Source organism: Urocampus carinirostris, chromosome 13 (genome assembly GCF_059441175.1).
Source record: "Urocampus carinirostris isolate Australia breed hairy pipefish chromosome 13, RoL_Ucar_1.0, whole genome shotgun sequence".
Lineage (NCBI taxonomy): Eukaryota > Metazoa > Chordata > Actinopteri > Syngnathiformes > Syngnathidae > Urocampus > Urocampus carinirostris.
In genome coordinates this window covers 3,922,145-3,946,187 of record NC_142361.1, presented here as the reverse complement: position 1 = coordinate 3,946,187, position 24,043 = coordinate 3,922,145, and the positions used below count along the sequence as shown (strand labels likewise).

The 24,043-nt window shown below is 38.8% G+C and overlaps 1 protein-coding gene and 1 long non-coding RNA gene across 5 annotated transcripts in view; one reads left to right on the top strand and one right to left on the bottom strand.

Moving 5' to 3' along the window:
• cdh11 (cadherin 11, type 2, OB-cadherin (osteoblast)) overlaps positions 1-24,043 on the top strand; it is a 171,392-nt gene that overhangs the window by 85,951 nt on the left and 61,398 nt on the right. For all 4 annotated transcript variants that reach the window (XM_088351128.1, XM_088351126.1, XM_088351125.1 and 1 more), the window contains 2 exons: positions 20,979-21,227; positions 23,603-23,742. In XM_088351128.1, the coding sequence (XP_088207254.1) occupies positions 21,092-21,227; positions 23,603-23,742 (276 nt within the window). In that variant the 5' untranslated portion in view covers positions 20,979-21,091. The remainder of the gene's footprint in view (positions 1-20,978; positions 21,228-23,602; positions 23,743-24,043) is intronic.
• Positions 51-24,043, bottom strand: part of LOC148353518 (uncharacterized) — a 53,705-nt gene continuing 29,712 nt past the window's right edge. Inside the window, exons 2-3 of the long non-coding RNA XR_015852425.1 lie at positions 17,111-17,173; positions 51-138 (exon numbers count right to left, since the gene is read on the bottom strand). This is a non-coding gene — a long non-coding RNA (uncharacterized LOC148353518). The remainder of the gene's footprint in view (positions 139-17,110; positions 17,174-24,043) is intronic.

The window sequence follows — 24,043 nt, the reverse complement described above, 5'->3', positions numbered from 1 at the left end:
ATTTTTTTTAAGAACTCTGAAAAGTTTCTTGAACCTGTAACCGTACTCACCAATAGTGGTGTGTCGTGTGCAGATATAAAGGCACTATAAGCCGGCTTCTTCAAGTGAGGCTGGGTTCCCATGCATCCTTGAAAAGTCCTAAAAGGCATTGAATTCATTATTCTAAAAATAAGGCCTTAAATGACATTATAATGTCTTAAATCCAATTTACGAAAGTCTTAAAAATGTGAACACAGTAATAAAGTTTTTATTTGTTTAAACTAAAAATATTTTGTAAAATTGTCTTTTTTAATAGTTCACCGATTTATTTTTGTGGCAACATGTTGTGACAACAATAACGTAACTATCAAAACGGTGATGTGGTTTCTGATGAGCAGAGCAGATGCATGTCTCAGGTCGATCTACAATACACCATAGAAACTTTGGACGATTTACCTTGGACCATGGGAAAGTGTAAATTTAATGAGAAGTGGCTGTCCGAAGAATGTTTTTCGCCATGGCTAAAAACAGTGTCAGGTAATGTGTACGAGGCACAATGTATTGTGCAAGAAATGTTTTAAACTCGGCACAATGGGAGTCACACACGCAAAGTGCGAAACGCATAGCTTCGGTATGGAGTTGCCAACAGACACCAGATATTATTCAGTTCTGTTTGTCTCTTGTTTTCACTGTGCCTCCACCCGGACGCCCGATAATAACTGGGACAGCAGCAAAATATAATCTTCGGACGTTTGGCAATTTGTCTACAACGGAGTTTCTGTGGTCTTTCAACACCATGACGTAACACCTATCATTTAAATCAAAGAAGCAAGTTGAAGACTTACTCCGTGCAATGTTCCTCTTCTCTGCCATTGCCCACATGTTTGCATGCGGTCCGGATAGGGCGCCCCACATAAGCAAGTTTGTATTTTGTTGACTTGGTCTATTTGATTTCAAAAGGCGTTATAGCGTATTAACTTGCCTTAAACTGTAGGAACCCTGTTCGAGACAGGAGGCGGGCTCCTGATTTGAAGGAATTGTGATTCCTTTAATTCTGGTAGTATGTTCATAACATTACTTGTATTATATTATATATTCTGAAGGCTACATTTTCAAACCAGTTGGATGACTAAATAACCCAATTCAGGTCAAGAGTGGACTTATCTATCCTGGTTTGTTAAATGTTAAAAACTGTACCACTCCACAAGATAACTAAAAAAATAAAATAAACACCAAATATTGGGTCTTTTCTTCAAAATAAAAAAGGGGTAATGTCTTTTTTTAATCATAATATGTTATTTTGTCATGTTGACATGATTGGGTCATATTTTGGTGTTTATATTAGGCCAGGTGGTTTGCACAACAAATTAATCTATAACTATTGTAAAGCCCACACAAAAAATACAATTTCAATCAATTTGAAACAACAAATGTTTTGTACTAAACAATCCAGAAACTATAGTCACGTTTGTCGTAGCAGTGAAGTAGTCCATTTTTGACACAATTTGAGTTTATCCAAGTGTTTTTTGCGCAGGCGTCTCCACCTGAGTAGCTAGTAGACTGGATTTGGAAAAAGTTTACAAATGATGGGTCATTGAAATTTTCTGGGAAAGTTCGTTTCTATCTGGTATGAGAAATCATTGATGTGATCAGCGGCTTTAAAAACGATGCAATAGTGGTTGACTGTGCTTATTTCAACTCTGCTTCTATTACAAAAAACCTGGTTATAACATAATGATAAAATTGTAGCAATATTGTTATGAAAATAAGTTCCTAATTCGGAAATGCATTTGAAAGAAAGATATGTATCTTTTGCACTCACGTGACCTAACCACGTTACAGCAACATGACGGTCGGCAGTTAACTGTAGTAAACAGTGGGCGAGGCCAATAAACAGTAGACTTCAACAAAAACTATCTTGTTTACACCATCGGTTATGACTATTCACACAAATATTGTGCAGAAACTGAGGATAGCATAAGCAGTAGCTGGGCTAGCTATCGACCCATACAGTTTCGTCCTGACATGTTCATAGAAGTAACCGAATCTGCAGTTCATACTATCCGTGCCACTATATTTTAAATGCAGGGTTGGGTAGGGTTACTTTAACTTGATTACTTTCAGTTACCTTTGGATTACTCCAATACAAAATATGCTAATAAAAGACAAAAGAAACTAAATATGAATAAAATAACTAAATTTTGTGCAGGCTCGGGGAGTAACGGAATACATGGAACGGCAAAAATGATGTTGGGAAGCTGTTTGGATTTATTTTCATTTTGTTTCTGTCGCATTTTATGTTAGTTTTGCCGGAGATCAAAGAGATCAAAGCCAGGAGAGAAAGCTTACCACGTGTTTTAAGTCATAATTATATTCATATTTAGTTTCTTTTGTCTTTTATTAGTATATTTGGTATTGGAGTAATCCAAAAGTAATTGAAAGTAATCAGTTAAAGTAACCCTACCCAACCCTGTTTAAATGAAGTATCCCCATACATCGGTGTTAATCTAAATGCTTATATAAGTCTGGATTCTTATCAGTTCTTCATCGCTGGTAAGCGATCCTGTTGCATCGTGCTGAAAAATGCACTCCGAGTGTGAATTGCTTCCCTTGCGCAAACATTACTGTTCTGAATTGCTGGTCAATCGCAATAAACACAGTTCGTTTACGTAGTAAAAAAAATGGCAACGGTACGACACTATTGTAGCTAGTAACGTAACCACTAGTCAGCATATTATATTGAACATCTTTGACGTGACTTGTACCTAATTAACATCAAAGTGCGCAGAAATACATCAAACATACCTTGTATGAAATACTTGCTGCAAATCCTGGAATACTTTGGGACCCTTTTTTGACGGCAGATAAACATTGCCCTCTTCTGTGTTCATCTAAGGTATATGATAAAATTCCATATCGGTCTTAGAACCTTGCCGGTTGGCACAGCCCACTGCACAGCAATAAATAACCATGGCAAAAAGCCGTGATTACAGTTTGCTGTGGTGGTCACTCATATTTGCTTCAACTTAATTTTTCATTCAAGTGCTGTCCCGCAGGCTGCTTCTTTCCGCCGGTCATGACTCTTATTCTGCCGGGGAAGGCAATGTGATGTTTTATATTTCTCATTGGGTGTATCACAAAAAATATTGACAAAAAAAGTGCAATAGATCACCTGTGAAATATCTTTTTTGTTCTGTTGTTAATCAGCTCAGAACCCCTATGAAACACTTGCATGGAACCTTTATTGCACATCCTAATTTGCAAACCAGGAATAATAAGAAAGAGGAGTCAAGTCAAGTCAAGTCAAGTCATTTTTATTTGTATAGCCCTTAATCACAATTAGTCTCTAAGGGCTTCACAAGTTATTACATATAAGAAGATTAGGTTACTCGTATGCTATAGAGTAGAAGTGAGTTTTAAGCCTAGATTTAAACATTTCCACCGAGGTTGCAGATCGGATATCAGGGGGAAGAGCATTCCACAACACCGGTGCCCGGATGGAGAACGCTCTCGAACCAGCGGAACACTTCTTGGCTCTTGGGATCACCAGGAGACCGGCGCTCTCGGAACGAAGGCTTCGGGCCGGGACATAAGGGCAGATCAGATCTGAAAGATACGAGGGGGAAAGTCCATGTATGATTTTGTATAGTAGTAGGAGAACCTTAAAATCGCATCTTAGGCTAACAGGGAGCCAATGCAGGTTAGCCAAAATTGGGGTGATGTGATCATACTTTTTTGTCCTTGTTAAAAGCCTCGCTGCAGCATTTTGTACCAGCTGAAGACTCTTGAGTCTGGTCATCGGAAGACCGGAAAGTAGTGCATTACAGTAGTCGAGACGGGAGGTAACAAACGCATGAATTATGATTTCCGCATCCGACTGAGAAAGTATAGGACGAATTTTAGCAATGTTACGGAGATGGAAGAAAGCGGTTCTAGTAATTTTCTTCACATGTGTTTGAAAGGACAGATCAGGGTCGAAAATGACACCTAAATTTTTAAGTGAGTCACTCTGTGTGATGTGGCAATTGTCCAAGTTCACTGCGGTTTTAGAGAATAAGTCACGGGACTTAGAAGGACCAATTACTAACATTTCAGTCTTTTCAGGGTTAAGACGCAGGAAATTGAGTGACATCCACTCTTTTATCTCAGTGAGGCAGGCCTCCAAAGTTCCACAGTTTAGTGTGGTAGATTCCTCCATCGGGAGATAGAGTTGAGTGTCATCTGCGTAACAATGGAAACTGATGTTATACTTGCGAATAATATCACCTAGTGGAAGCATATAAATGCTGAAGAGAAGGGGGCCAAGCACTGAACCCTGCGGAACACCACAAGTTACACTAAATGGCTCAGATGTCAATTCGCCATATTTAACGCAGTGTGTCCTATCTGAGAGGTAAGATCTGAACCATAATAGGACGTTTCCTGAGAGACCAATCCATTTTTCCAACCGTTCTAGCAAGATAATATGGTCCACTGTGTCAAATGCAGCACTAATGTCCAGCAGCAGCAAAAGTGATGATGCGCCCGAGTCCATTGCCCGTAGGAGATCATTGGTTACCTTTATCAGAGCTGTCTCAGTAGAGTGGTTAGCCCTGAATCCTGATTGCATCGATTCAAAGAGATTGTTATCGGACATGAAATCATTCAGCTGCTGTGCCACTACTTTTTCAAGTATTTTAGAAAGAAACGGTAGGTTTGACACAGGTCTATAATTACATAAGTTTTCTGGATCTAGGTTGGGTCGTTTCAGTGTGGGTTTAATGACAGCGGACTTAAAAGCAGCTGGAACTACACCAGAGGCGAGTGATATGTTTAAAATATTTAGAACTGAAGGTGCAAGAACGCCAAAGAGACCTTTAATAAGTGAACCTGGAAGTGGGTCGAACTGGCAAGTCGTCGGTTTGGCAGTATTCACCATCTGTTTAAGATTTTCGAGTGACAGTTCACTAAAACGGGACCAAGTCCCTGGACAGCCACCATGTCGTGCATCTAGGGATTTGAGTGCTTTAGTATGTGTTGAATTAATATTGTCTTTAGCAATTTCTTCCTGTATGCTCTGGATCTTCTTAGTAAAGAAGACCATTATGTCGTGAGCAGAATGGGTGGAGCTATCTGGGATAGTCTGTTGCCTTGTAAGTGATGCTACAGTGTCAAAAAGGGCCTTGGGATTGTTCTTTTGTGACGCAATCACTTTCGAAAGGTAGGCTGATTTTGCAGAGGCCAGGGCCGCTTTATACTTCAACAAACTATCACACCAGATTTGATGGAAAACTTCAAGCTTGGTAGCGCGCCATTTTCTTTCAGATTTCCTGCATTCTCGTTTAAGGGATCTAGTTTCATCATTAAACCAAGGTGTGCGTCTTTTAGGTCGTAATTTATGCCGGATGGGCGCAACTAAATCCAGGGCATTGGCCAGGGTAGCGTTAAATTCATTTAGGAGTGGTTCGATGGAGCCTATGTAGGAAGGAAAGGACGCAACTGCTCCTGGAAGAATATCGGAGAGCTCAGAAACTGTGCCTGTGCTTATATTGCGTCCGGTGAATCCTTCAGTTTTTTTGGTACTACATTTAGCTAGCACCTCAAATGTAACTAAATAATGATCCGAGATAACTGTAGTACACGATAGCACCGCCATGTTTGAGGTTGAAACTCCTCGAGTCAGAACCAAGTCGAGCGTGTTTCCATCTTTATGGGTTGGCAAATCAACCAGTTGATTAAAACCAAAAGCATCAATTATAGACTGAAACGCAACAGTGAGTGAACTGAGTGGAGAGTTCATATGAATGTTAAAGTCCCCCATAATAATAATTTTGTCTGCGTAGGTTACTAGTTCAGACAGAAGTTCGGCGAATTCGTCTAAGAAAGTTGTGTATGGTCCTGGTGCGCGATAGATAGTTATTACGTCAATTGACAATAGGGGGGACCGCATCACAAGAGCCTCAAACGTTTTGTAATTATTAGAGGTACGTGGATTAAATTTAAGCGATTTTTCAGAGATTAGCGCGACACCGCCACCCTTTTTCAACGTGCGTGCTATATGGCTGCTCTCGTAATCTGGGGGAGAAGCATAATTTAGAGCTAAATACTCATCCGGGCGTAACCACGTTTCACAGAGACCAATACAGTTAAGTTTATAATCACGAATAATATTATCTACAAGTAAAGCTTTAGGAGCGAGCGATCTAACATTCAAAAGACCAAATTTTAGCTTTGAATCATTTGACTTAGCTGTAGCCTTTGTAGAGATCGTCACGAGATGCCGGTTGTGTGCGTTGGGCTTCGGTTGTCGGTTTACTCGTAGAATCGACGAAGAAATGATGGTTGGATTAGACAGATCTTCATGTCGTTGCGCCATCAACTTCACACGCTTCCCTGCACGACATCCTCGCTTCTGTTTTCTATCTTTTCGCCGTCTTCGTCTCCGATTTTTCTTCTTTTTCTTCGGTGGAGCGGGAAAGCAGGGCGAACCCGAGTCCCTTTGGAGCTCATTTGGGATGTCGTGGGTGGTATAAAAAGTGCCCGAAAAGTCGAAATTTAGACACCCACCTAGTCGGATGAGCTCCTCCCGACTGTAGGTCTTATTGGCCACGCATGTATCCAAAAAGGAAAGCAGGAGGACAGTTGTAAGTAGTAGGATAACCGGGTAACAATTAGCCGCAACGTAAACACGCGCCGCCATGTTGGAAACCTAGCCATATCAAGGAAAAAAATGTATGCAGCTTGTGAAAATTAATATTCACCCTGTGGCTTGTACTGTAATGTAGTGCAGCAGTCAATTATTGTGTCATTTCAACTCAGAAGCAGTAATTGCCATTCCAGACACTATTGAGCTGTGACAGGGGAGAATAAAAAAAGCAAAAGCCGGATCAATTTAGATATCCGGCACAGGGGTGGAGGAATGAGGAGTATTAATTAAAATGCCAGTTAATTGAGGGTGCCCTCCGAGTTTCTATTAGAGTCAATAATGATCACGTAGGTGACATTAGCGCAAATGGACGGCCTCTTTCCCATTTTAAATCAAACATCTGAGATTATTGCATGACAATTAAAAGGGCTAAATGGTAGAATTTGTAGAGCTAGGTGAGTTGATTCAGGTGTGTCTAAAAAGATCAAATAAAATTGGACAGTATTTATTTCATTCACAGATGAATGTAATAAAAACTGGAAAAACTGAGAAAACAATGTCTCATGTTATCATTGTTTTAATTGTCATATAGCTAAATCTAAATCAGTAGAAAAAAAGAACATTCACAAAAATGGTGCATTATTGTTTGCTTTTGAGTTAACATTAAGCCCAATTAAAATTACAATAATAGACCAACATGACATTTTGTATTAGTTAGGGGACAGCCTGTAATATTTAGGACCTCAAGTGGTAAAAAAAGTCGTATTCATTAAATGTAACAATTTTGATTAGGTGGTGGTTTGGTCATTTTTAGTCTCTATAGTTTGGAGTCTTCTTTGTGCTTTTAGCACTCTTTTCTGTTGCACGTACTCCACACTACAGTGAAATCTATTTGTCAATCAATACACACAGACACCATTCAAATTTGCCAAACGTTCTAACAAAAGCAAGACCCCAATAATATTAAATTTATAAAAAGGAACCAGCACCCCCGCGACCCTACTGAGGATAAGCAATGCAGCTAATGGATGGATGAATGGAACCAAACCGATGCCTGATTTTATATTTGCTGGACACTGACCCACACACACCTTCTAGAAAGGAAAAATAAAGATGCATTAGTAAAACATATGGCCCATGAGCCGGATTGGGCCTGTTGGATGATTTAATCAGGCCCATCATAAATTTCTGAGTATGTAAAAAAAAAAGAAACACGTCTCCAGGTCTGGGGTCTCCAACGTTGTGCCTGAGGGCATCAGGGTTCCCCTAAGGACAGCTGAGCTGCCCGCAAACTGTTCTGAAAACAGCTAACCAGTGCTGGGTCATTGTGATTGTCTAGTAAAATAGTTTTTTAGTGGTTGACTAATTCTATTTAACCCAACTTTTAATAATTAACCTGGTAATAACAGAGGAGGGGCACCACGGCGGCGCAGTGGTTAGCGCATATGCGGCACAGTTCTAAGGTCTTGGGAACCTCCTGTGTGGGTTCAAATCCAGCTACCGGACCTACTGTGCGGAGTTTGTATGTTCTCCCCGTGCTTGCGTGGGTTTCCTCCGGGCAGTCCGGTTTCCTCCCACATTCCAAAGACATGCATTTCAGGTGGATTGGCCGGTCCAAATTGTCCCTAGGTGTGAATGAGCGAGCGAGTTGTCTGTCCCTGTGTGCCCTGCGATAGGCTGGCAACCAGTTCAGGGTGTCCCCTGCCCACTGCCCGATGATTGCTGGGCTGGGCTCTAGCACCCCCGCGACCCCACTGAGGATAAGCGGTGCAGCTAATGAGATGAGATGAGATAACAGAGGAACAACAAAATCATATACCGATAAATCGATACCAAACTGTATTACGATACCAAACTATGTAATATCCTACATGCCGACATTTCTTTGTGTAAATATTGTGTAATTTATAACTATAGCCTTATCTTCCTTGTTTTATAACCTTATCTTCTCTGTTCCTTTATCTTCTTGGTTTCTTTTATCCTCACTGTGAATATGTGACACTGGAGTGCCATGCCCTATTTCGTTGTCACAATATGTTAACCCTTTTTGTAACAATGACAATAAAGGTTATTTTTTATAGTGTGGTGCGTTGGTTCAGGTCTAAAACTGCATTAACGCAACTGTTAAAATAAACAAGTTAAGACATTCAATGCTAAACGTGAAAATATTTTTACCCCACTGATTATGAAGAAATGTGTGGCATTTGGAAAAAATCCCTTGTCATCTGTACTTATAATATGTCAATTAAGTCACTAATGTAGGTTCAATGACAAAGCATAATACTGAAAAACAAAACTAAAAATTTGGAGTTGGCATACTTAAATGATCCGGACCGCCTCAGAACACAAAGTCTGTATCCCGGCCTAGAGCCAAACTGAACATGATATCCTTGCTTTACAATGTTTGTGATGGTGTAATTGAAAAATTACTTAAACTGTCTTTAAAAATGTCCAACTAATTGAAAACATGAGGTTTCTCTTTTCTTGTGCAGTTGAGTCACAATCATGAAATTCCAATTAAAAAACCAAACATGCATTCATTGAAAAAAACTCAAATTAATTATACTGTGTTTGCAAAACACTGTACCACAAATTGCTAACCCCTGTGGCACAAAACAAAAATAGCCCCAAAATAACAATTTCGTTTCATCAAGTAATGGTGCAACAAACATCTTGCATGCAGAATACAGTACAGTAAATAAAGCCAATTTTCCCATCATGTATTAATTTATACTCTATAAAATTTGATTTAATCTACCTTAACCCTCTTTCTGCTGCTGAGCTCTTTGCCCCCCATGGGCTTGGCCTTCGTGAATTCTCATATCTTAAACTAAGTGTCAGTCTTATGGCCTCCGGGCCAAATGTGACCTGCCACATTATTTTATATATTCATTACCACAAGACAAAGCTGAGAGAAGCACAAGAGAACATTGAAACGCATTGCAGTTTTAAATAGGTCCACTGGATGTCTATTAAGCTAGGCGCCACTTGCAAAGCAGGCACTGTCGGTGTATTCGCGGACTACCTTTATTCAAACAGAGAACGTTGAAGAAACCCATCCCAATGTTATTTTACTTATTTAAAAGTCGGGGACGTACTGTTTAAGGCAATTTGAAATATACAAAATTAAAAGAAGAGCACCTGAGCGTCTTTGCAGTTTAAAAAAAGCTTTTGCTCTGTTTTGTTATGGAATAGAAATCTAATAGTGAAGTGCCCAAAATCAGGCAAAGGTTTTGATCAAAATTTTAAATAAGAAGCAGAAAGACTTTTACATTATAAAACCAAACATTTAAAATCAGTGTCTGTATGCTATTTTTTTTTTCACAGAAGCACAGTTGATAAACACTTCAAGAGATTCGATTTCAGTGAAGGAAAAAATATTAAAAGGTAAAAACCTCATTAATAGTTTTATAAACAAATATTACATATTTTTCACAATCACAATATTATTATGTAAAAAGACTCCCAGCCTTTCAGCTAAGGCACACTTTTTACATAATTTAGTTACTAAACAGGCCCTCGTGAGAAAGTTATTTTCCATAATGGGGCCCTCGAGCTAAAATGTGTTTGACACCCCTGTCTCAAGCCCTCATCTCTAGCTTACTTTGCACCATTGCAGCATGACTATGGTTAGGCATGGCTATGATATTTAAGTTTCTAATTAGCCGTAAGTGTGTGAATTTAGCGTTGTTGTCACATGTATTAGAAATCAGCCCATTGACATGGTCGCTAGTCTTCAGGATCGAGAAGGCTTGCATTGGAATTACCATTGCAGACTCAGTTGCTAACATAGGCACCCATTAGCGCTCCCTGAAAATTTGACGCATAGGGCTGAAAACAGTCAGATTAAACTGTTAAGGTTTTTGGAAAACGTCAAATATAAGGAATTTAATCTGTTTGGCTCTCATTATCAAAGCAAACATGTGTATTTATAATATTTTACTATTCTAATGGATATATGAATAGCATAATGTTTAGCAGTAGCTAAACCAATTTAGTACTTTGTACCATATTTGTTGAGGACATGTTCATCAAAATGAAATTTGTTTTGAACTGTTTGTGTCATTTGTACCTAAAATATTTTACACAAAGTCGGTTGTAAAAATTGGTGAATATTTTAAATCAAATTTATAGTTAAAACAATATATCCGTGGAAAAATCTTCCTACGCTACATGCAATACAGAAAAACAGGAAGATTGTTAAGGAAAATGTTGTTAGCTTAACTTTTGCATTTTGTATTGTGTTGCAACATTAGCCAGCAGGCTTTACAGCTAAAAAGATTGTCTTCAATTTCAATAAACTGAATATTGTCCTGAACACAACAAACCACTAAATTTCAAATATGCCAAGCAATACTCGTTTTACCTGTGTTGATAGTTTTAATGTTTAGTAGACACTGTTGGCGTAAATAATCTTTGTCTCGCTGCGTGTTCAATTTAGGACCAAATGATAAAAGCTGAAGAGGTGCAGTTCAGGTGAGGACTTTTATAACAAAGTTACTAAATAAAATAAAACAGCGGACACTTCTGGGCCAGTTGATCCGGAGAGTGTTCTCCCACAAAAGACATTGAATAATGTCTCTCCCCCTGTCTTATAGGAAAGGGGCGTCAATTTTAAAATGGGAAAATGAAACTTACTTGGATAGGATCACAAACAGACCTTTGTTAAGACTGGACCCCGCTGGATGTTCAAGATTGTATGATAAGAGTATGGCTGACTAATCAGAAGACAATTGCCGGGAAAGTACTGATACCAAAGGATACATTCACTCATCGAATGAAACAAAAAGTATATACTTCATTGGCTAGTGACAACATACTAAGTGACACATTTTAATAATTTAACAACACTTAAAATAAAGACATAAGACATCAATGGATTTTGAGCCTGCAAGGAGAAAAGGGAGAGTGCTTAAACCTCAGATAAGATATTCCAACCTATTCTAAAGCCCCTCCCCGGGGCCCTTCCTATTTATCATATATCCTAGGTTACGAAAGTAGATTTGCCCCAGAGAGTGTGGAAATCAAAGTAAACACATGATTGGCTGTCAGTGACATGTAAACAGTTCATAATAGTCAAAACAATGAACAATAGTGCACAATAATAATCAAAATAACAAAGTGGCATTGTATGAAAACTCTTTTATCGGTGTCCAATATTAAAAAAACTGAATAAACGTATCACATGTTGTCGGCCATTGTTTGTTTCCTCTTTTGCACTAAAAATTGCAAATTGAGAATTACTAAAGTAATCGATTATTGTAAATATCGTAGTTATTTATGAAATTAGGTGACAACCGAAGAGGAGATGAATGATCGCAAGCATTGAAGAGGCTCAGTGATGCAAAATGAACATTAAAGTGCAACGAACAATACAGCGCAGGCGGTCCCGACAAAATAAATCAACTGGGCAATGTGGCTTGTTTTGTTGCTACATGACATTTACATTAATCACGCAAATGTTTTACAGCAACATATGTGGCATGCGCTACAGCCTTGTGGGTATTAATTAGCACTTGAGTTGCAACAATGCTTCAATGCTAATCAGGGAATTTGACACGCGTGGTTATAGCCTCACAATCACATATAAACTACACATTAGGGGTACTGGAAACTCTGGTATTATTCCGATAAAAGTAAATAAACGGTAGTATTGATCAATACGATCCTGTACCGATACCTTTTGTTTGGAAATGTTATGATCAAAGAATAATTGTGCCGTACCCACCTTAGGTTATTCATATTTATGATAAACACTGTAAAAATATTTTAGGCACGAAAATTTGATTTATTTGATTAAATAAGTACACTGAAAACTGTAACAGTAGAGGGAAATATATATATATATATATATATATATATATATATATATATATATACGTATACCGTATTTTCCGCATTATAGGGCGCACTGGGTTATAGGCCGCACCCCCAAAAAGTAGTTTTTGGTCCTATATCTTCCATAGATAAGGTGCACCGGATTATAAGGCGCTACAATGGGAACGTCGACAAAACAGTCAGATAGTTCAGTCAAACTTATTACCCCCTTAACATTCCGAAAGCTTGCAAAGAAGCAAATACGTGTCGTAGACACGTGCGGATGCGGTGTCCGTACGATTTCACTCAAATGCATTGTTCCAAATATCATTCGGAAGGTTAAAGTCTTGGGATTCAAGAAATGCCAACCATTCCTTAGTTTCTATTTTTTTTTTCGCTCGCAACTTTACTGTGCATATGACAATAAACACTTGGAATTTAGTTTAATTTAAAAAAAGACCCATCACACAAACATCGAAATCACTCTGAAACAAGATACTGGGAAAATATATAGCCGGAGTAGCTCACCGAAGTCGTTGCGTTCAATAATAATGTGCAACCATGGTCCTCTTATATCCGTGAGTGTAGTAAATCCAGGAGAGTAAAATATTTACAAATACAAAATGGTAAAACATGTTTCCTCTATGCCGTAGACAACCAAACATGCTATTCACATTCATCTTTTTCGGCCGATTGCAGGCTTTGTTTTGCCCCTCTAGCCTATGCGAGCCTGTAAATGATAAAAAAGATCCGCCCCCTTTACCTCCGAATAACTTTAGCCAATAGTGATCGATTCAAATGATGATTGACACATTGGCTGGGAAATGAAACGCCGGCATATGTATCCCAGCATACACCGCGGACCACATCGCCTATGAGGAAAAATCTAGTCGGCGGCTGCTTGCCTTTGTTGCGAGACCTTGCGACTTAATATTGATCCATATCTGAGGCGCACTGTATTATAAGGCGCATGGTCAGTTTTTGAAAAAAATAAAGGCTTTTAGGTGCGCCTTATAGTGCGGAAAATACGGTGTATATATATATATATATATATATATATATATATATATATATATATATATATATATATATACATATATACAGTCTCTATTACAACTGTTTTAAAACAGAAAGTAAAATCGTAAAATAACAGCAATGTAACGAAAACACAAATACTGTATAACGATGTCAATTACACAACTAAATACTTTCCATTGCATAATATTTTGGAAATAAAGTCAGCAATGCGAATTAAGTGTCAATTATCTCTCATTGGCTCCATTTCTGATTTTTAGGTTTGGATCCCTTAATCAATAGGGGAACAATTTACTGTGGTGTGTCTTGGGCAAGGATAGCCTGGTTGCTTCCATCCCTCTCCAGGCCAGTTTAGAAAAAAATCCACACTGCACATCTGCATGTCCTTTTTGGCTCTGTCATTTTTAGCTTCTGGTAAGGATGGGCACATAGACTTTTGTCTGGCAGGCAGAGCATAATACAGGCCACGTCGGAAGAGGTGCTTCAAGTGTGCCTGGCAGTTACACACTTGTGGGTTAGGGCGCTGGGTGTGAGATGTATATATATATATATATATATATATATATATATATATATATATATATATACACACATATATAGGGCAGCACAGTTGTTAACGAGTGTGCGGCATGGTTCTGAGGTCATAAGATTTAACCTTCCTGTGTGGAGTTTACATGTTCTCCCGGTGCTTGCGTCGGTTTCCTCCGGGCACTCCGGTTTCCTCCCACATTCCAAAAACATGCATGTCAGGTTAATTGGCCGGTCCAAATTGTCCCTGTATGTATTTTTATACATACTTCATCGCCAAACTAAAACATTATCACCACCCTCGCTTTTCTTGTGATAATAAACAAGTGGAGATAAAATATATATTTAAGAAAAAGTACATAGAGACTTGTTCAATAGGAGAATGCTTTGATTAAAAAAATAACAGCATGAAAATAAGATGCAAGGAGAGGAGAAATTGAATATCTAACAAATGTGATCAAATTCACAATTCACGTGTTGTGGAACTTTTAACCACCTGACCGTTGAGAATATTTAACCACCTGACCGTTGAGAATATGACCATGTGATAAATGAAATAAATGAAATGATCTGCATTTATATAGCGCTTTTCAAGTCAAGGCTTTCCAAAGCGCTTTACAGTGTGCTTCACATTTCCCAATAGCGGCCGTGCAGCCATGTAAGGCGCCTACCTGCTTATTGGGGGCATTAGGGGTTCAGTGTCTTACCCAAGGACACTTCGACATGTAACACGGAGGAGCCGGGATTCGAACCGTGATAGCTTGATCCCAAGACGAGCGCTCTACCTCCTGAGCCACTGCCGCTCTGCGATGAATTAGACATACTATAGATTTCAATAATAATATGTAGAAATTTGAAAATAATGCACAATGATGACTTAAATTTCACAAGTGACCTGATGTGCAAGTTTTATAAAATCCACTCCCTGTCATTTGCCATGCTTTGCAACTTGTGGCACCATGTCCATAAAAAAAATGTCTACTGTTAGAAAAATCTAAACATTACATAGATTTTATTATGCCCAGAAAAGCTCAGATTTGTTTGTGATAAGGGACTTTTTTCCCCAACAGTAGCAAGAAATCTTATCATAAACCCTGTATGACCTTGTTTTATTTTTGTTTGTTTTTCATCCCTCGGATAAATGCAAAAGGAGATAAAGCTCACGTCTCCGGTAGGGAATGTTGAGGATTGGGGTATGAGTTCGCATGAGGATCAGGAAACACTTATTTAAATGTATGTTTTTTATTCTAACAAATGAACCGCTTTTACCATACAGTACTTGCAAAATGAGTGTTCCACATGCATGAGTTAAAATCTTAAATACCCTAAATTATGTACTACAGAGCGCATATGATTAAATGCTGCTTGCTCAAATTTAAGAATAAAACTTCTGTACGCGTCGCACCGGATTTAAAACTGCTGGTTTAAACAGCCCTGAAAATAAACTTAATCACGTCCATTTCTTTTATTTTAAGCATCGCGGACACCTGGCGCATCGTGAATTTGGCACTCACCTAGTGCTGTTTTGAGCTGCGTCGTTTTTCTCTCTCCTCAGAGTTTTTGTTTGTCAAATGTTTTCAGAAAATGTGACCATTAAAAATAGACATTACAAAGACGAACATATGTTTACTATTGCGCCGAACGAAAACACAAGGGCTGCGTCGCGCAAAATGTGAGCCCTATATTTATAGACGACAGCACCAGGGCATCCATAATTTGGAGACTATTGCCAGATTGTAACACAGACGTGTAAGTCATCATTGTGTTGTCACTGGTTGTTGCCGCGATACCAGACCAAATTCCATTTGTTTGTTATCTTTCCATTAGGATTAAGGGAAACTTCAGTGACCTGACATAGATGCAAAAGATACGGAAAGAGAAGTGCAGCATTTATGATGATGAATTTCCACTGCTGTTTAATTTGGATGTTTCATTGAGATTTAAGTTGTAATATCATTAATGCGTTGTAAATATTTTAAAAAAAGTACTCTGAAACCTCCCTCTATGCTCATGTTATGTATTTTATGAATAATGTTTCTCCTCTGTAAGTGCATCACAAATGTTTCCAGACGTCACTGAGGTTTTGTATTAAGAGCGCATGCTATGTGGAAAAGAGAAGCTAACTGTTTTCCTTGATGCCGCCATGAATAAGCTGCATTCTATTAAGGTGCTGTCCGGAATTTAGAAATTTTCTACTCACCGAGGCCATCTCCTAGCTTAAGTAAAAAACGCAGCCTCTGCCAAGCTCATGTCCCATGCAAGTGCGTGCATTTCTTAGACTGGCTCGAATACACTCTTCTCTTTTCATAATTTTTTGGGGTTTGGGTTGGAACTTGGATTGTATTTTATAGAGGCCTTTTATAACCATTTTTATGCTACACTCACAAAAACAGCGGAGTGGAGCATCAAATTATTCTTCAACCCCACCTCCCCCCAACCCCCCATTCCAGCTTCCTATTGTGTTGCGCGTCCTGAACAGTGTTGCTTAAAAGTAAGATAAAAGCAGATAGGCACGCTGGAAAAACATTATGAAGCCTCTTTGAACTCAGTTGAGCATTGTTAACACAGACTTAACAGAAAAAACATTATGCTTTTAACGTTTTAAGGACATCTCAAATGGCACCTTTGAACCCGCAGTTTTTAAAATGCAGCGAAAAGTAGCGGTCTGTGGTCCAAATAGTCTCAGTATACATACTTTAAAGGCAAAAAAAAACCCTCCTTTTCTACTTAACATAAATGTTTAGCTATTTTAGTAAACTCATTGTACTTTTAATTTGCCAATTGCGGTGCAAAGCACTCAGTTGAATGTAATGTAAGCACTTAACAGCGTTTTGTGAATTTCCTGCATGATTTAGACACATGTGGTGTCAGTTAGTGAGGTCAAAGCTGCTACAACCTCTCGAACCCCCTCTCGAAACTCCCAAAGCAAGCGTGTAGTCTAATGTTAGCCAGTCAATCACAAACATCTCAGCCAGCTCATGACTCCTGCCACCTGAGGGACTACCACACGTCCATCTACATACATTTTAACAGACACACACACACGCTTTGTCTATTGTTCCTAATGCGACTCTTGAGTCATATGTTCAGACACAGGAAGTGGGCGGGTGAGAAGGACTTACTCACCCGAGGGAGTCGTTATCTTGTTTGCAGCACAGCCAGCTCTCATGAACCTCCGGCCAAGTCTGTCTGGAAGAAATAAATACATCAAAATGGTAAATTCAAGAAAAGAGCTCTAGCACACTGTGTGCTCAATTTTGGAGGTGCCACTTTTTTTTTTGTTCTTCGGGAAGACATGAATGTTACCATTATGCTTGGGCACATATGCTAAAAAACTGCAATATTTAGTTGCACAATTAGCTGGAAAAGACAGTCAAGTCAAATTTATACAAACCAAGGAACACGGCAAAACTGAAATAAGTAGTATGCAATCCTTGTTCACTACAATCGCCGTCTGTTTTGGAGCTGGCCTGATATGTTGTGTTGATGGGATTTACCATTTTGAAAGTGTTGTGTTCCTTCAATGACATCACCTCTCTACAGCAAACAAGCCAGATGGGTCAACTTTGAGACTTAATCTCTCAATTCCTCCGTGTCGTGGAACATTTTGCAATATGTTAGCATAATTGTGGGGAGGAACACTACACGTTATGAGCCTTGAACATCTTAAACCTACCAGGTTAGGGACAGGTTTTCTGCTAATAAAATAAAACGTGTCAGGTCTTACAATGCTTGCAAAGGGGCAATAGCTGATATTGAAGTACAGAGATCCCTCAGTTTTCGCAGTTCGTAGGGACCAGAACCACCCGCAAAAAGTGAAAATCCGCAAAGTAGTGTCACACATTAATTTAACCCGCTTAAGGGTTCAACTCACCTCGAGATGATGTCATTGACTGCGTGAGAGTATACGACTGTAACAAAATAACAATTGTAGACCTACAAATAATAACACACAAAACGTAATTGCAGTTGGTTTTATTGTCATTATACAAAAGTAAAATAAAATTGGAGAGCGGCCAGCTGCGCACTAGCATCGGGTGTCCTCAAATGAAGACAGAATTAAGCGATGAATAAAATAAAACACTTTCGAATGTAACGGTTTTCTACAAGTTGTTGATCCAGTTCATCCGTTTCATGGTTAATGAACCTGGCGTTGGCAAGATACAACGTCCATAGTAGTGACTTCAAAAGGTTGTTAGCCTAGCCGCTAGCAGTAGGCCAGACCAGCAGCACCGTTCTTGCCTTCTTCCAGACGCAGCCCAAGTCGCTTTTGGAAACCAATAATAATAATCAATTAAGCACCAATTGGTGATCACAGTTTTGTTGTGCTCTTCCAAAGCTCTTCCAAGATTAATTGATGAATTTATTTCCAATATAATGTAAATAAGATGTTGACTGCGCATGCTGTTTGAGTGACAGCATAAACCTGTTTACAGACAGTCCAACACAAAGCGCCCTTCCTAATCTGTCCCTGCGGTGTGCTGTCTAACAGAACACAATCCACAATACATTATCAATGGCAAGATAAAAGTAATTATCTTCCAAATCTGCAAAAGAGTGAACCAGCTATAATTGAAGTGCAAAGTACCGAGGGGTCTTTACTTTTAAAAACATGATCAACTTTCAAGTAAACCCAACAAGTTTTTGCCACTTTAGGGTTATTTCCCTCTCTAACAAATCGAAGCATTTAAGTTCCAGGACTAATTAGAAGCTCAATGAGCCTTGCTGAGATTAATTATCATTGCTCCCTTCTGGATTGGTCATATGACCAAGAATGGTCCAATCAAACGACCCCAAAACCCTAATGGACGAAAGTTAGCGGTCATCTTTAGGGGTAAATACAACTGTGAAAGATCCTTTAAGACTATTCAACTTTAGAGTAAGCCTCAAAGGTTTTTGCCACATTAATGTTATTTCTCACTAAAACTTGCCTCTTCAACACATGGAAGCAATCAAGTGTCAGGCTAATGATAATTTTATTTTTCTAAATCTAATGACGTATTCTTACCTGATTTAGAGTGTTTGCTAAACTATTAACTTTTATTTTAGCTTGCCTTTTAAGGTGACAAGTATGTTTTTGGTGTTGAATTTGATCAAATCGTTTTGCCCCCAAAATGTGACTTTTACGACAGTATGACTTATATGTAGGTTGTCCTTCTCAATTATGCATTTTTTGGCTGGTGTGACTTATATTTCGAAACAACCTATAGTCCGGAAAATACGGTACCCCAGTACAAGTAACCGATTATGGTCATCAGTTAGATGTTACCCGGAGTAGTTATGTCATGATAACTGATTCGGGGCACCTGCGGCTACCCCGGTTGCGCCAACAGCCCTGGTCGCTGATTGGCCCTTACCACTTTTTAACCCCCCGGCTCCCTGTTACCGGCGTCCGATCGTTGCAGAACTTCAGCTCCCGCTAAGGCAAGCCTTCCGACCCCGACTCCCTGTTTTTTTGGCTCTCGTACGTTTCCCGGGTTCGACCTGTTTCTGTTTAACAACGTCCCTGCTCCTGCTCCCCGACAACCCGACTTAAATTTTCAGTCTTCGTCACCGCTATCGCTTGCCACAGAAGTGCCACTTCCACGTCCCGAGTGACCTGCTCCCCGCAACTAACGATGACTATATCGCGAGTGTCAACCTTCGTCTCCTTCTTAAATAAAACTAAGAAACGAACAAATTGGGTTCTGTCTTCGTTCCTGGTGTCTGACTTATACGGCTTACATATATATACATTATATATATATATATATATATGTAACGGGTGTAATAATAACTTTTGTGAAATATGTGTATGTAGTTTTTGGTAAGTGTCCTGCAAGGAGAAGTCCAACAGTGCCACCTGCTGGTATGGGGTGGGGTTTGGTTTTGGCTTCTGACATGTGACCGGGAGGCGGGGTTTGTTGGCAGTTTTCAGAGGGAACTGCTACTGGTAAGACACATTTTTTGGTGCGCCACAAAAGAAGTTAATTTTAAACATTATAACCCCAGCTGACAAATCAACATGCACAGTCATGTGATTGATATCGTCAAGCTGTTTAGATTTATTTTCGTTTCGTTTGTGTTTTACTAAAATGTAATTCCCCTTGTAGAGATCAAAGAGATCAAAGCCAGCAGGAAAGCTAATGTTGTGACTCATTCATTTGCAGGTAAATTGTACCCGTTTTTATATTCATTATTGTTTTTATTTCTATTTTCTCATATACATTAAAAAGGATGATGTTGGTTAAAATTCAGACTAAAGAAAAATATGTTGAATTCATTGTAAACGTTAAAAATCCACTATACGATCTCTTGTTAAAAGCATCTTGTCAAAATGGATGTAAAAATGTATTGTGATATTCTAAAATCTATTTTATGTAAATTGAAAAGAAAGCTCTTTGATATGCTTTGTTGGACGCTTTTCAGAGGGAACTGCTTCTGAGATCAAAGAGATCAAAGCCAGCAGAACAGCTAATGTTGTGACTCATTCATTTGCAGTAACTGTAATAAAACTTCATCATCCAGTCCAGCGTGAATGTGGATCTTTGGTGGGACAAGTACACAGCGGTTACATATATATATAAAGAACCCCTTCAGACACTAAAAGCATAGCTTTTTTCAGACAATAAACTTTTCATTTAGGCCTTCTACTCATTTTATGATGAATTTAATTGTTCTTTTTACTATTATCTTAAAAAAATTAATTCCACTATTTTGGGATTATAGTGGTCGTGCTCTTGTCTATGCCGGTGTATTATTAGGATGAAATTCATGTTGGCAAATTTCTGAACAGTTATTGATGGTGTTCTCAAATACAATCATGTAAACACAAACTGACAACATGTTTTGTACCTTTTTCACATGAGTGGTCAAATGAATTAAAGCTAATTGGTTTACAGATGGCCTTGACAGGCTAATTAAAGGATTTCGGAACAATTCTGGTGAATGTCAGCCAGCAAAGCATACTTTCTGTGAGCATTATTGATGGTTCTAACATTCTGTATGCTTCCAGGCTTAGGGGACTGGAGAAGACAAGGGAAGAGATTGCAGTACCAACATCCCCTTGCCTACAAAGGGAGTCACCCCGGTGGGGGCTGAGCTACACTGAGAGGAACAAGATATTTGATGATGATGATGACAATGAGGATGCTGAGGGTGTTCCTGTTTTTGGCTGGACTTTGCGCCTTCTGTACCCTGGTAGAAGCGAGCCAGCAGGGACACAACTCCTTGGATCATCGCTCCCACTGGCATAGACATGCAGGTGCGAATGTTGCCAGTTTGTACCTTTTAAGTATTAAAGCAGACTCACCAGAGAACCATGCCATTAAAAGTACTCCACCGTTCAAAAGTTTGGGGGTCGCTTGGAAATGTCCTTACTTTTGAAAAAAAAAGCACTGTTTTTTTTTCTTTCAATAAAGATAAGATGAAACTAATCATAAATACACTCCACACATTGTTATTGTGGTAAATGACTAATTGTAAATATCTGTTTTAAATGCAATATCTACAAAGGTGTATATAGGCTAATTTCCGGCACTCCAGCGTTCTTTTAGTGCAATGTGTTTTCTAATTATCTTAGAAAGATAATGGATGATTAGAAAACCCTTGTACAATAGAAACTAGTTTAGCAGATTAGAACAGCTAGAAATTTGAAACACGAGAAACACACACAGAAATAATTTTGATAATTTACAGTACCTTAACCTCTTAACAATCCTACGGCTTGCCGGTGGGCCGCCAGACATTTGATAAACAAATATGTGTATTTTACGATGTCCCCAGTAACTGAAATATGTCATGCCACATATTATTGGATTCAAGATATAAAAATATACTCATCAGAGAAACATAACAATCGGTCTGAAAAGACATACCAGAAAACTAAAAAGCCGGTGCAACTCACCATTACTCACCCTGGCCGTCTTCAACTTCTTTGAATGTCCGCGAACATGGCTTTGTCACATTGAGTACAATACACGGAACCCACCTGTGTAAAATATTTACTCCAAAAATGTTCTGCTTCATTGGACGTTCTTTATTGTATTTTGTTTGTTTTGCCACATTGTTTTCGTTTACAAATAAACAGACTCGTAAAATTATTCTCAATATGGTGGTTAGCACTCCCCTTTCGATCGATACCTTTTCTAAGATGAGGGTCTGTTCAAGCTAGTTTTATTCACGCACAAAGCGCAAAGTTACATAAACCTTGCGACTTCCTCAACACATATATGTCACCTGTCTCACTCTTACCTATACTGCTCGGGTGCTCCTGGCGGCCGGGAGAAAAACGGCATAAATTAGCTGCATCATTGCATAAGCCGCAGGGTTGAAAGCTTGGGAAAAAGGTTGCGACCTATATTCCGAATTTTACGGTACCTTTTTCAGAAAACAGCACAAGCCTAACAGAAAGAGAAGTGGGGTATTCCCGCACAACCAAGCAAGACAATAAGTACATTAGAGTTTGTTGTTTTAGAAATAGATACCTTACTGGTCCTCAACTAGCAGCTGTAAAATAGTACCCGCAAAACACCAGTGTCAACATTTACAGTGAAGAGGCGACTGTGAGATCGCTGGCCTTCAAATACGAAAATAACAAAGCCAACAGGTCAACTGTTATACATTTAATTTTACAATATTTTGAAAAGGAAGTTAGAGTGCAAGTTGTGTAAAAAATACTAAGACAATAAAATGATCATCACAGCACATTTAAAGCCCCAGTACCTTTTAACAGGCTCTGCAGGCAGAACAACAAGCTAGCCCAGGGGTCGGCAACACACATGTTAAAAGAGGCATATTCAACTAAAAACCAAAATGTATTTTGTCAGGAGACGCAAAAAAAATAAAAGCCTTGGAAAAGCTTTATAATGAACACAACAAATGCAGTATATATCTATATCATCCTACTATTAAAATCACTAAGTTGGATGCAGCACATCCTGTGGAAAATGACGTGACAACTATTGTATGATACCGCCTCAAGTTGACTTTGTTACAATATTATTGAATTACGGATTGTTTAATTGTTTTGATAAAATTAAAGAAATGCACTTAAGAAACTCAATTTCTGATGTATTTTTTGTTTTGAGGATTAGACAAAAACAACAGCATAATGTGTCCCTGATCTGGGCAACAAATAGAGTGCAATAAAATGCAGCATGCCCTTATAAAGATAAAAAAGCAACCTTTTAAAAAGTTGAAGTAAATTAAATCACATTAATACAGTTAAATTTTGATTTATGTGCAGTTATTTTTCTCTTTTTACTTTTGGGGTCATTAGCAGATCACACGCACACGCACACACCTGTTTGCGACTTGTGCATCTCCTTTAAAATGGGCGGGTTTTCAGCGCAAAGCTCGGCTCTCACTCAGGGGACACAAAAGAGAAAAAAGCAAGCAAAAAAGGAATGCGCATACTTACTTAAGGAACTGGTTTGCTGAAGACTAATGTAGCAGAGTAAGAGTACCATTTCTTCTACTCAAGTGAAAGAAAGTATGATGAAAAAATGTCCCCAAACTTAATCAAGTAAATGTAATGGAGTTAATATGAATCATTAATACCCACCTCTGTGTTAGACACATTACTAATTTAACACCCTCAAGATGTATGTTGATGGATTTGTGTGTTTCTGTTTTAAGGGCACTCATCGTTGCACAGACACCGGCCCCGGTTGGGCAAAAAGGGTCAGGTGCTTCACAGGTCCAAAAGAGGATGGGTCTGGAATCAATTCTTTGTCATAGAAGAGTACACTGGACCGGATCCAGTTCTGGTGGGCAGGGTAAGTTGAGCATATGGTAACCAGAGGGAGGAATAAACCCCATTTTGTTTGCTTGATTACAAGTTAAAGGGCTATGATGATATCAGCGTCTGATGGTGGTTGTTTACATTGCAATCATTTGTGCTTTTGGACCAGGTGTCCCCCTTGTGGTACCTGCCGGCATTAGGGTGCCCCCTAAAGACAGTTGAAGTGCCCGCGGACCTGTTCCAAAAATACCTCACCTGTGCTGGGTCATTGTGATTTTCTATATAAATTATTTTTTATTGGTTGAATGAGTCTATTTTACCCTATTTTTAATAAT